Source organism: Lepisosteus platostomus, chromosome 4 (assembly GCF_059453375.1).
Source record: "Lepisosteus platostomus isolate fLepPlt1 chromosome 4, fLepPlt1.hap1, whole genome shotgun sequence".
NCBI lineage: Eukaryota > Metazoa > Chordata > Actinopteri > Semionotiformes > Lepisosteidae > Lepisosteus > Lepisosteus platostomus.
The window spans coordinates 20,310,099-20,323,407 of NC_142614.1; the positions used below are offsets into that span (position 1 = coordinate 20,310,099).

The following is a 13,309-nucleotide window of genomic DNA, read 5'->3' on the forward strand; positions in this document are numbered from 1 at the left end:
ATTAATTCTCTGTGCAGTACAGTAGGTATTACAAGATAGGTATTTTTTAAGTACCCTTATCTATTCATAAATTCTCATACCTAGCCCAGGAAACCTCCCTCATCATTTATTAAAATGTAAATACTTTTACTGTAGGGATTGTGTAGCTCAGATGCTTTGAATATGTTGCTGATGTCTATGGTTTGATACACATCTTTTTTAGGGTCTTTTCCGAATGTGACAGGGTGCTGAACACTCCATTTCATTGCTTTTCCATGAGTGGTTTTGGAGCCTTTCTGCTCTACAAAATTGTCTGTTTATTGAAGAAGGATTGTTTATAAATAATTAACACTAGTAAATTGTTTTAGTTGGTAATAAATCAGAACCAATGATTTATGTCGCTTTCAATGGATTAGTATTCTTCATTGATTCAGACTCTCACAATTCAATTGAACTACAGAGAGACCTTAATGCCATAGTGCAGAACTCAAAAGCTGTACAGTTCCAGGTGTGATACCACTTCCTGAGGGGAGTTACTTAAATATACTGTCAGCTGTCAATCCATATGATTATCATTGACAGTTTCAAACTCCACATGACATCTGTGCATGTATAATGTAAAATGTAACATTTGTATGCCAAGGGGCTAATATGTTAATTTATGGCAACAGGGGCTGTGCTAGACTTTTGGGAATTATACCTACAAAAGGCTATATTGTTGAACACCTTAAAACATTATTTAAACTTCATAACCAGTTAAAGACAGACCAACAAGTAATTAAAACTTATTCAGAAAACCCAATACCTGCAAAGTCATGTTTTCATGTTTGTGCTCTATTTAAAGAGATACAATTTTTTGCAATTTCTCTTTTTCCTCTATCTCACTCTTTGACAACGATTTTGAAGTGAAATAGTCTGTATCACTTAGGAGAGCAGAGCACCATAAGAATGGCCCTTATCTTTTCAAAAAGCAGAGAGCCATAAGAATGAGTTGTAAATGAGAAACTGGTGTGGCCCCGGAGGGAAAACTATGGAAATGTTGGCAATCTACTCCTGGTAGTACTTCTCACTCAGCATTTCATCCCACGGGGAACAGAATATGGAAGTTGAGCTGACGATAGACTGGAAATGTATCAGTAGTCCAGATGTTTGCTCAAATGATGCAATTGCCAAATGCAATCAGACTGAGCGAGGGAGTGTTTGCCCCAGTAGAGGGCTACTATTTTAACAACAAATATCTTAGTTGGTGGGGTGAGACAATTTGATCAGCCCTCGGCTAAAGCAAACAATGCAGATAACTTAACATTCAATACTTTCAAACTACACAGTGCTACAGCTCTACCTCTAGGCTAGTATCTGAGGCTTTGAAGCCCATCCATTTATTAGCAATTGAGGTTTAAGAGTATTTAAAATATAAGATTATATTCTAATTAAATACTTTATTTCTTTGCTCAGAAGGGGGCATTTTTCACATTTTCTCATTTGTGACCTTTTTGTCACAACAGAGAGCTGATGGCTTCAGAATAAAGTGGATGCAAATGACTATCAGCAGCATTGAAGCAAACCATTTTTTCTGTTACTGTTCTAGATTGCCTTGTTGCCCAATAGTGCAGAAGTTAACAAACAGATAACCCGTGAAAAACTGCCACACTCATACTTACCTGGACCCCCTGGCCAGCCAGGCCCAGCTGGTAAGCTTTGTCAGGTTTGAAACTTTCTAAAGTATATTAACCTTTTTTCTTAACATTGTTGGTGCATCTTCTGAAAGTATATTACTGTATGTTTAAGAAATATATCATGGCATGGGTTGCATCCTATTGATGATGAAGGAACACAGTACCAGATTTCTTTTGTGCTTTTTACTGGTCAGTCAGTAACAGGCAAGCAATGGTTCAGATAAGTACATCAAAGTGCAGACTTGCAAAATAGGAGCTCCGGGTTATCATGGTTCTGGGAGATCTAAGGGGACAGAGAGGGCAACAGACAAGTTATACACTAACAAACTTACACATGAGATTGTGCAATGTGTTGCATTGAGCAACAGAGTCCAAAACACACACAATAATTCCACCTTTTCCTGTAGTCTCTTTAGAGAAGTTAAGACATCTGGAGTACACAATACAGTATGTTCACTGATCAAGTATTGCTGGTTCAAATCCTATCACTTTTAGTCTATGCAACCAAAACTGCATATTAGGAAAAATAAGTACCATCACCTCAAAAGTATAACTGATATCATTACAATAACATTGAATTTCACATTTTTTAGTTTCCACAGGGAACATTTGTACATTCCAAACTGAACAACTCTGCTAAGGGTACCATCTACTGGATGATTTGTAGAATGGGGTGACCTGCCATTTAGTTTAGTCCAAAGGTATTATTAATACAGATTATCCCTTCTACTAAAGATAAATACAGAGGGAAAGAGTTAATTGAAAGAGTTAAAGGTAACATTAAAGCTACTAAGCTTATCAAGAGAACCTATGGCAATAAAAAAGAGGAATAAAAGTTTTGATGCTGTTTTATTTGGGAATAAAAATGTGAAGTGAAGTTTACACAGGAACAGCTAGACCTGGGATCAACGTGATTAAGATTGTGGACAAACAATAGTTGTATTACAAAAATGAAAATGTTGTGATCTGATGCAGGACCTCCTGGACCAAAGGGATCTTCTGGACAGGCTGGACCCCCAGGGCCTCCAGGCCTGCCTGGACCCAGAGGGATGATGGGACCAATTGGACCTTCTCCTGATTTGTCTCTCATCAAACATGGAAGGCGAGGCCCCGTGGTCAGTATCACAGTCTTTGACAAAATTATATACTGTACGCAGTGACAGAGACTATACAGAGAGCATATACATAGAGACTGAGATATAGGGGAATAAAATCACAAAAGAGCATGTTCTATGTAATGAACATTCTATGTAACAAACAGATATAATAATTGGCAATTGAATGAAGTTCAAGTGAATTGATTGAAGTGAATAAAATAGTAAAGTTCTAGTTTATAATTTGCTACAAATCACAACAGTGTAAGCATATCTATATGGACACAGACAGTCATACAGGCTGTGAACTACTTTGTTCTGTGTTAGTAATCATCTTAGTGAAATTACCTTTTTATAGCTATGCTCTCCTAGCATAACACAAGTTCAATGCTATAAGGAAAATAAAACAGTGGAAAGGATTCATCACCCATTACCCAGATAGGGCTAATATTTATCTCTCGATTTAACACTGAGCAATAGCCAAAAAGCCTCAAAGGAACTCTGGCAGAGGATGTGGAGCTGTTTCATCTAACCTAAACGAACAGACAAGTCCTGTTTCAATGACGCATGCTATAAATGTGCTCTTCAAAAGTTTTAATGGAAATTGAAAAAAATGCAAAGAGCGCTCTGTATTGTTTCTGCCTTTTACAGCCAAAAAGTGTCTCAGAAAGTTCAACAGTGCAAAGCAGAAACAAAAAGTTGGTGACTAAAACACACTCTAAGTTTGAGTTGCAGAAGTATTTTCAGTACTTGGTGTACTTGAAGGATAAGATGCCTTTTTCAATCTCTTGCATTCCTTGCAATTTGATCAACTATTAACACTTTAGTCTTTTCCTACTTGTTCAGAGTCCAGAGGAGTCCTAAAAGGGAAAGTATCCTGTATTGGATGGTCTTCAGATAAATGAGGCCTTTATAAGTGAATTCTTTCTTCTAGATGGAGCTATCAGACATGTAGAAAAGCTACAGACTTCCTTTGTTCACACTTTGCTGTGTAAAAAGTGTAAATCAAAGAGTTTGCAGTTTCTTATTCAAAACAATGACAACCTCCAGTTAAAGTGTTTCAACCACCAGTATGAACTAACAAGTGATTAAAACTCATCTTCCAAATATTTAAATGGGAAAATTGTGCCAATCACTGTTCCTGCCAAGGCTCTTTATACAACTAGACCTCCTTGCTTAGATATCTATTTACATTGTGTAAATTTCACTTAATTTACATTAAATCTAAGATGCAAGCCTTAAAATTGATTTTTTTTCACTTTGGTTCTTCCAGACATATGAGGGCTGCCTTCTAGGGTTAAATAAGTAAACCCTTTTATAGACTAATTAGATCAAGAGCAAAGAAAACTTTTGTGTCAAGGTATGGTAAACAAACTAATGCAAACAAGGTAAACAAACATGAAGAAGAAAACATTCATGTATGTCTGAAAATCACATACCTGGAAATGCTGTTAAGATGCAATGAAAATGTAACAATGTAATTTGCTTTTTACCCCTGTCAAACATCACAGTACACCCTACTCATAAAGTACATGCAGCCAAATCCATTATTATATTATTTAATGACTGGTAACAATATGGAATACTGAGTTTGACTGAATATCAACAGTAAAACCTGAATATCTCAGGCAGTATGGAAATATTATTTTGCAAGCCATTCTATCAGCAAATTATATGTATTACCCAGTAATGACTAACAATCTCAGTTCCACATTAAATTCTTGCTAAATAGCCTGTTATTTTGAAGTGCTATCAACAATGTACAGTATTCAAAGGAGCCAATACAACCTTTGTGCAGTATAAATTATAGTGAATTTCTGCATGCATTACTAATATGTTTTCTCAGAAATGCACATGATGATTTTAAAATCAAATGGCAAGGAAAGCTGTGATTTAAGTTAGTTACTATTGACTGAGAGGGACCAACAAATAATACCAGCAAATAACTTGAGGCAATTTCTTATATGTGTTGCCCAATACCTTTAAATGAACATATGATAGCTGAATGATGCAATAGTACTCTGTGAATCATAATCTGTAACACAGTGTTTATATGTCTTGAATATGGATTGCAGGAAATCCTGACAATTGTTTTTATTTAGAGGACAGGGTTAATTTATTTTTTTCACTTCAGCAGCTAATTAGGTGAATAAAGCAAACTAGTGTTTCAAATGAAGCATCAACGTCCTGTGCTCTACCAGAACTTTAGTGAGCTAAATCATAAGATGGCATGGCTGCAAGTCTTAAAACATCTACTGTGTATGACACATGAAAGAGACTCTCCAGTTCAAGCTGAGGAAAAATAAAAATGATGATATACGTATTTGATTAATGGTTTCACCAAAGAAAATATGAAATCCAGAATACAAACATAGTGTTCCTGTAAGAAAACCTTTCTTGCTCATAAACTCTTTTGTGACAGTGGTTTTGAAATCGAGAGATTTTTCCTTACCATTGTATTTTTTCTTTGTTTCTTTTCCCCTTCAGACCGCCATTAAAATGACATTTCCCTTTAGTTTTCTAAGGAGAGGGTTGCTGTATCAACAACTTTCAACTTACATGTTAAATTATGAATTTCAGCATCTAAAGTGCGAGGCCTTCTGTTCTCATTTAAGATTAAATATAAATCAAAACTTTCTTTCTGCAGTGTCTCTGGATAAGACTTTCCAGAGTTGTACGGTGCCAAACTGATGTCACCTTATAGTAATCGAACCTCACCCCCAAAAAATCTGTGATAAATGTTTTGGTATAATATAATTGCTTTATGTTTTTGATCTTACTGGACTTTTTCAGGGTCCACCAGGAGCTCCTGGAAGAGATGGCGCAAAGGTATGTTTCAGCTTTCTGGCTTGGCTGGTTCTGAACTAGCATTGAAACGAATGTCTGCTCTATCAATTTTTGGATATGTGACACCTATTTAAAACCATTTTGAAGTGTCTTTAATGAAAATATAATGTCATAATTCACAATAAATGCAATTCAATTTTATTTAACCAACCCCCCAAAATATTAAAATTCAAACAAATGTCAAATTAAACTACTGTACATATTAAAGAAATAACATTACATAATGGTTCACAGAGCAGAATCTGAAAAAAAAACAGGATCCAGTGTCACCAGGGAAAGACAAACGTTCCTAATGACATATCTGTAACCTTTCTTGTTCTTAATTATTTACATGTATTGTGCAGGTTGATTATCCTACAGTCAATGAAATAAAAATGATGAAGCTATTATAACTATTTTTACATATGCCCAATTATCTTAACCAAAACATTTGGGTTATTACCAATAACGGGTTTATGGAAAAGCTGAAATATCTGTTGTGAATAATTCTGAAACTTTCTTAGAAAAGCAAACCTACAAAACAATGAAATATACTTAGATTATTATTTACATATGGTGGAGTTTAAGACTATTTCAGGAATGTAAACAGCAGAAATGTATTTTATTTTGTACCAGTCGCAGGTCTGGCATCATGTATCATTTATTATATGCTTTCCTAGAAATAACTATAGTCAGATACTTTTGGATTTTGTTTATAGGGAGAGAGAGGTGCTCAGGGACCAGCAGGACCCCCTGTAAGTAATTCTTAAAATACTGTTACCTGTCTTGTCCCCATCATTTTCACCTCTCTTCACGTAACTGCCTCTTTCTAATTTGTCTTCACTTCTTTTAACATTTCTGTTGACATTTTACATAATGTGAGAAAGGAAATGAATATGCTAATATTAAATGTTTACATAGACATAGAAAAAGATTGATACAATATGGCGCTAATATTGAATTGTCTGCACTTTCTGATTTTTACAAAAATAGTGTGAAAATTGTTTAGAGTTAGAATCATATTAGTACAGGTCATGTTTCCAACTACTTGATGTACAATACGCTGTATCTTTGTTTTTGTGTATTTTAAGAGTTGCTTATGTGATACCTTGTGTGAATCTTCTCAGTACCCTGAATGTTTATGTGGAATTGATTCTCAATTACAGTACAGCCATTTTTCTATAGTCTGTACTGTCCAGAAATGCAAAGAATTACTGTGGATGTGTAATGATTTGCATGTAATGTCAGTAACCTTTGAAGCACACCTGCTGTGATAAATGTGAATTATCCACACTTGGAAATGATATTGACCAAAATGGACGTTCCACATTTTTTGTATTAGTTATCCAGAGTGTTTCGTATTTTTGTGCTAAACATTTCAAGATTGCATGTAAACACTGTGAAAGGGGAGAATTGTGCACGGTGAGTGTTCTGGGTCAAAAATGTTGAACACCAGGTTAATTTAAGTAGTTTTGCTTCATGTTGTCAAATATTACAAACAATATCATGTTCATAAGAGAAACTTTCCAAATGTCAGGGGAAAAATGATGCTGCACTGAAACAGTGGAACATTTGGCCTTGGGAATAAAAAATCACCACAATCAACATTGCATACAATGGTTTTTTTTTTTTCACATTAAAGGGCCCACCAGGATCCTTTGATTTCTTGCTGTTGATGATGGCAGACATCAGAAATGACATTGCAGAACTCCAAAGCAAAGTGTTTGGTCACAGAACCCATTCTTCTGGAGAAGAGTTCCCAATGCCTTCTGACACCTGGAAAGAAACCCAGGAAACAGTGGATCTGGGTTCAGGAGAGGATTTTCGGCAAAGAGGGACATCGAAAAATGTCCGGAAAAGAAAACCCACTAGAGCTTTACATTAGTAGTAAATTAAAAATAAAAGACTTTAAATATCCATCTGTAGACGTGCAGGAAAAAAATATTCTGGTGTACATATCAAAATAATCTTACATTTTATAGAATAGCTTACAACAATAATTTGGTTTCTTTCTTGAAATCTTTATTTTTGTAATATATGTATATAAATATATTCCAGATGCTATTTTTCTGAAGCTATTTTTGGGCACATGATTAAATTGTTTTTGGAAGAACTGTGTTTTGTGTTTAATTTTTAAGCGTTACTTGTAAAATAAGTGCCCTTGTTTTTACTATATCTTCAAGAGAAAAGTTTTTTTACAAGATTTTCAAATGTATGTTATATGATGTGTACATTTTATTATTTTAAATATGACCCCAGACAATTAATAAAGTCCACATTTGTAACTCCAGTTAGCACTGCAAGCATGTACAGATGACTCGATAAGACACTTCATATTAAAGTAAATTTGTCGTGAGGCAAAAACAATAGGCTTTCATTAAGTATAATCTGACTTTTTTAAAAAAGAAACATAAACACAGAAATATCCATGACTATATCTGTATTTCATGGTTTAAGTGTAGATGCATGATATTCAATCAAAGCTAAAGACCAGTGGAAATTATCTGAGAAAATTCACAGAGAGAAAGATTGAAGCACAACTGATGGATGTGAAGTCAAACTGAATTCTTATTATATATCAGGTAAATTGTAAGACAATGTGGTGCTAACATCTGTTTTCATTTGCTCTTTTTCTCTTATTTCATAGTCACAGATGTTGCCTTCAAAGTTGATCATCTGTGAAGCAATGGGAGAAAATACCATTGCATCTGAGTAAAGAAAAAGAGGACGCTGACCAATTTCCAAGACCACTTACACAAATTGTGACCACAGCATGTCATTCTTTTCAACCGCTAAATGACGTATTATTATGGTGATTTATGAGTGGTTTTGGATCAAAGCTGAATTTAGAGAACTGGATGTTAACTCAACTAGATGTTTGAAGGCAATACATCGTTTTAATTTTTGTTAGGGCTCCTAGAATGAGTCAAGAAAATGCCTCTGTTTTGTCATTTATAAAACTTGCAGACACTCCAATTACATTCATCCAAGTAATAGTAATAGTAATTCAAGTAAGTTCACTACTAAGCACATTTATCACTAGATAATTATAAAAGTTGCCAGATGTAGGCTAGTTTTGACCATTCCACAAACCCATACATTCATAGCTATCTCATATTGTTTTAGAAATGAAAGTGGCAAAAGGAAAAAAAAAATCTCAGAGAGAATACACATGGTACAAACTATCTGCAGTTTTGAGAAAATCTTGTACACACAGAGAACTTTTTCTGCAAAATTCCTTCCACAGAAATTAGTCTTTGGTCTCAGGTGTTGATATGCACGAAAGGAAAACCAGGTGTGTGTGATAAGGCAAACAATTTGCAAGGATTAAAGACAAAGTATTCAACATATGTAATACTATTGTATGCAAGTAAACTTAAGATATATTAGATAATATACATATAACAAGACAAAGTTATCGTAACTTATCCATATTTTTTTTTATATGTTAATATGTTGTTTCCAAAGAAAAAAGGAAATGTCTGTATGATTTGGAACCTAGTTGTTTATAGTTTATTATACAGTAGGTAGTAACTTTAACAATACCAAATTATGGTGAAAAAAGTTAAAATTACCTTGTCAAAACACTAATCCACTGTGATTATCAATAAACATACACCTAAGATATACTATATAATATACTATTATAATAAAATACTATATAATATACTGTAGGATATTTAAAGTTATGTATACTGTATATACAGTAGGTGTTTTTTATAGATTTAGCAGAAAGTCTTATAGGAATCAGGTGAGTTTACCAGCAAGGAGAAACAAATTTCTTCTTGAAAGAAAGACGATCTTGAATCCATGAAAATACATTCAGAAAATTAGGTAGTTGACCTCGAGATAAAGTTGACCCATTTTTTGACATTTTCCAAACTATGAATATTCAGAGGGATAATTTAAAAAAAGTGTAAAAAGTACCGGGCTCCAAATAAGCCTCCAAATATTCATGCATTATTAATGTACGATAAACATACCAGAAGGAGACACTATTAGAATGGTGGAGACTGGCCTGCAAAGGTCAACTAGAAAGCTATAAAGGTCTTTGGAGGAATTCATGACAGAAGGTGGAATCCACTACCCGTGACCTCTACATGTTTTTTGGGCTTGGCTGAAAATGTTTTGATGTTTTAGTGCTGCTTACATTTGTTTTTGAGTCCTGATAAATTTTGTTTTGTAAAAGAGTTGCCTAAGAAAGTGTTTGCTTACAAAACAAGCCTATATGCTGTACCTGTAGTTTCCCTGCAAGATTGCAGTCTGTATTTTCCTGAAGTACAGATGTAAACGTATATTTTGTTATCCTGGTGAGGCAACAAAGAAGAAAAGTGATGGGTTTTGGAGACAACTCCACATCTGTTAATTCACAGTGTACTCATTTGCCCACACCAAGTGCATTGTATCTTTTACAGTTTATATTAAAGAAATGAAGGTATGGTTTAGGTATGGAATTTTAATATTTTTATCTGTTTTATTAGTCATACAAAACACAGACTTTTTAATGTTCACTATGGCCTTGCAAATAGAACAAACATAATTTAATTTTATCATCCACAGAATATAAATCAAGACAAGGAACATAAAACTGAGGATTTGACTTCCATAATAGCCAGAGGTACAATTGCATAATCTGTCTAGCATATGTGAGCAGCCAAGGTTGATTCTGAGTTTGCAGAGGAATGGAAAGTTTTCAATGTTAAATGCTTTAGCTGAGACTCTCTTTCATTCTCTTCCCAAATTGTTCAACTACGACACAAGATTATCCCAATGACTATGGCAGAATCATCCCATAGAAGAGGTCTTAGTAAAAATTACTGCCAGCAGGTATCTGTATCAGTACATGAATTTCTGTTATTCCTGATAATTTCCAGTATGTATGCTAAAACTATGTATGTCTGCAAGGAAAATCCAAAAGATAATAGATTTTAGTTAGAAATTGTGGCATCATCAAGAATCGAAATTGTAGATATGCTCTTGCATATGAAGTGCATGTATAATTACTGTATATTGGGATAATATATGACACATTATTATCAATATTGCAAGAACATTTTCCTACAGTAGGTTTATGCTTTATGGTGCTGCTTTCTACATTATTCAAGCCAGCAAAAATGCTTACAACAAATTTAATGATCCAACATCATGAGGTATTCTGGCATATGTTAGCATCAGTCTTTCACCTGTTCAGCTGATTTTCTTATTGTACTGTATATTTCTAGATGCATATACTGTTGTACATATTCAAATCCTACAAGTTACTGTAACATTTTTCATATTAGAAAGGCACATGGTGGTGCCTTATTAACCAAAGCCTGGGCTGGAAGGGCAATCATCTCGACAGTAACTCCACCTTCATTCTGCAACAGCACATTCTGGAGAATCTGTAGATGAAGTGGGATAAGGGGACTCTTATGTGAGAATTTAAAAGAACTGGAGATACAGTATTTATAAAAAGGACTGGACAGCTTTTGACCATGATGCCTTAGTTTGTATCCCTCTTCTTTCCAAACACTGCTCTCAGATCCCTAATTTATAGTTCATCCATGAAGCATAGTGCCTCCTATCATGATCATAGGATGGCTGGGATTTTCTACACTAGTTCTGAAGAAAGGATTCCACTTTCTTGTACAACAAAAACACTTCCTGTAGAACATAATTTTCCTGGCAAGCTGTTTCAAGGGGCTACCATGGCAACCTCTGCTTTGATCTGGCAGCAGTGGATTGTGAGGGGCAGTGACTGCTTGTACTGGCTCATTCATCTTGTTTTTAAAAATACCACATGGAAATGAAATATTAAACTTTGTGAAAGCATATTTTAGCGTTACAATGGAGAGTTTTCAATGTCTAGAAAAATCTATTCAAATACTGCTGAAAACATAATGAAAAACTCAGTTATGTCAATGTCTGGCTCAGGAACCAGTATATAGGCATACATGTTTTCAATGTTTTGTCTGATGTACTGTACTTCAAAACATTTTCAAGTCATATTTCTCTTCCATATATGCTGCTTATTTTAGATTTCAGGTTCATAATAACAGGTGGACTACAGCAGTTCGGACTTGATCATGTTATTTTGTTATATGTGTTATCTGTGAAGTCAAGTAAAGTACAGTGTGTCATCAGTGTTTAGTGATTCTCAGCACTTCCATGTTCATACAGCGATTCTGTTAAAATATTTTTTCTTTCTTGTTGTATTATACTGCATAAACATTGAACAATAAAAAAACAGTATTTATGATGTGTCATTTTTGTATCATACTGTGCAAAAGAGCTTAATACGTTACTCTGTAGTTCCTCTCTTTCTCTATCTGTTTCTGACAATAGTGCTGATGTACAGTATCTTTGCATGTCTACTACTCTGGCTATAAAACATTTGCATTACGAGACACCACTAGATGGCCACAGAGCTTCAGCTGTATCTTAAAAAAGACCCTGTAATGCAAAACAAACACAAGGTGGCAGAAAAGGCTCACTGTAATACCCTGTGAGCTCCTGAACACCTTAAATTGGCCATTGAAATTACTCCTTCATTTATTTTAATAGTCGTAACATAAATGCTCTTTCTTCAAAATGGAATCAAACATTATACTAAATAAATGCACATACTGTATAAACAATCAGTTATGACCTCATTTTTTAAAAAGAATAACCATTACTGTTGGTTAGTTAAGTATTTATATGGACTGGATTTGACCCCCTTATCAACTGAGAGATGTGGTTCTGAAGTAAATTAAGATGACTTTTTATTAATAAGTTAAACGTTTGAGGAAAAAGCATGTTTCCCTGTGAGCACATTGATATTTTTAAACCAGACATAACAGCATGAATTTGCGCTGCTGTTAGTTAACTGTGAGTGGGATTCACTAAATAGAAAGACATAAATGAGCAAGCATCGTCATCTTGATTAATAATTAATAATTATTTCCCTATTTTTATCCATAGCAATATTTGTATCTGTTTATACAGATGGAGAAATGTTACTGGATACATCTGAGTGAAGTACCTTAGTCAAGGGTGCAGCATCAGTGTGCCAAGGAATATGAAAGCATAACCTTCTGGTTTAAGTAAGTGTGAAAGAAAAATATGAGTTGTAAGAAAGAGCAAATACATATGAAATGTATTGTATGCAAATAAACAAGTAGAATGCATGTAAAAGTTTAAAAAAGCTTGGCAATCTTTAATATTGTAGTAACAAAATCCAGAGTATTTTTGCTCAAAAGAAACTGTGGACTGGAGATCACACCTTCAACTACAGCATATTGACTTAGGCCTGCAGTCTCGGAAGTGGCACTGAACTGAGAACTGAGGACCACCAGCAATGTGTTAGATGAGGTCATAGGACCACTGCCCCATCCATATAAAAATGCCTCAGGTGTAAACACAGTTTCTGGAATCTCCCTTCCATGTTTTCCTATTTCCACATTTTCCACTAAGATAAGTAAGTAATCCACTAAGATAAACACTTTATTGGCCATATTCAATTTCTTGCATTAGGAATTTGTCTTTTCACATACCCCAACTTGCTCTCCATGAGACACACAGACAGGGAGAGAAGCTTGGGGTCAGAGCACAGAGTCAGCCATTCATACGGTGCCCCTGGAGCAGTTGGGGTTAAGGGCCTTGCTCAGAGGTCCAATGGAGTAGGATTCCTCTGCCGGCCGCGGCATACACACTCACAACCTTCCAGCCACAGGCACAGATCCATAGCCCCATAGCCACAGAGTCACCACA

The 13,309-nt window shown here is 34.8% G+C and overlaps 1 protein-coding gene across 2 annotated transcripts in view; it reads left to right on the top strand.

Annotated features, from left to right (window-relative positions):
• ccbe1 (collagen and calcium binding EGF domains 1) overlaps positions 1-7,790 on the top strand; it is a 59,565-nt gene extending 51,775 nt beyond the window's left edge. For both annotated transcript variants that reach the window (XM_088628912.1, XM_088628913.1), the window contains 5 exons: positions 1,568-1,670; positions 2,631-2,770; positions 5,543-5,578; positions 6,295-6,330; positions 7,218-7,790. In XM_088628912.1, coding sequence (XP_088485038.1) covers positions 1,568-1,670; positions 2,631-2,770; positions 5,543-5,578; positions 6,295-6,330; positions 7,218-7,460 — 558 coding nt within the window. In that variant the 3' untranslated portion in view covers positions 7,461-7,790. The remainder of the gene's footprint in view (positions 1-1,567; positions 1,671-2,630; positions 2,771-5,542; positions 5,579-6,294; positions 6,331-7,217) is intronic.
• The last annotated feature ends 5,519 nt before the right edge of the window (positions 7,791-13,309 follow it).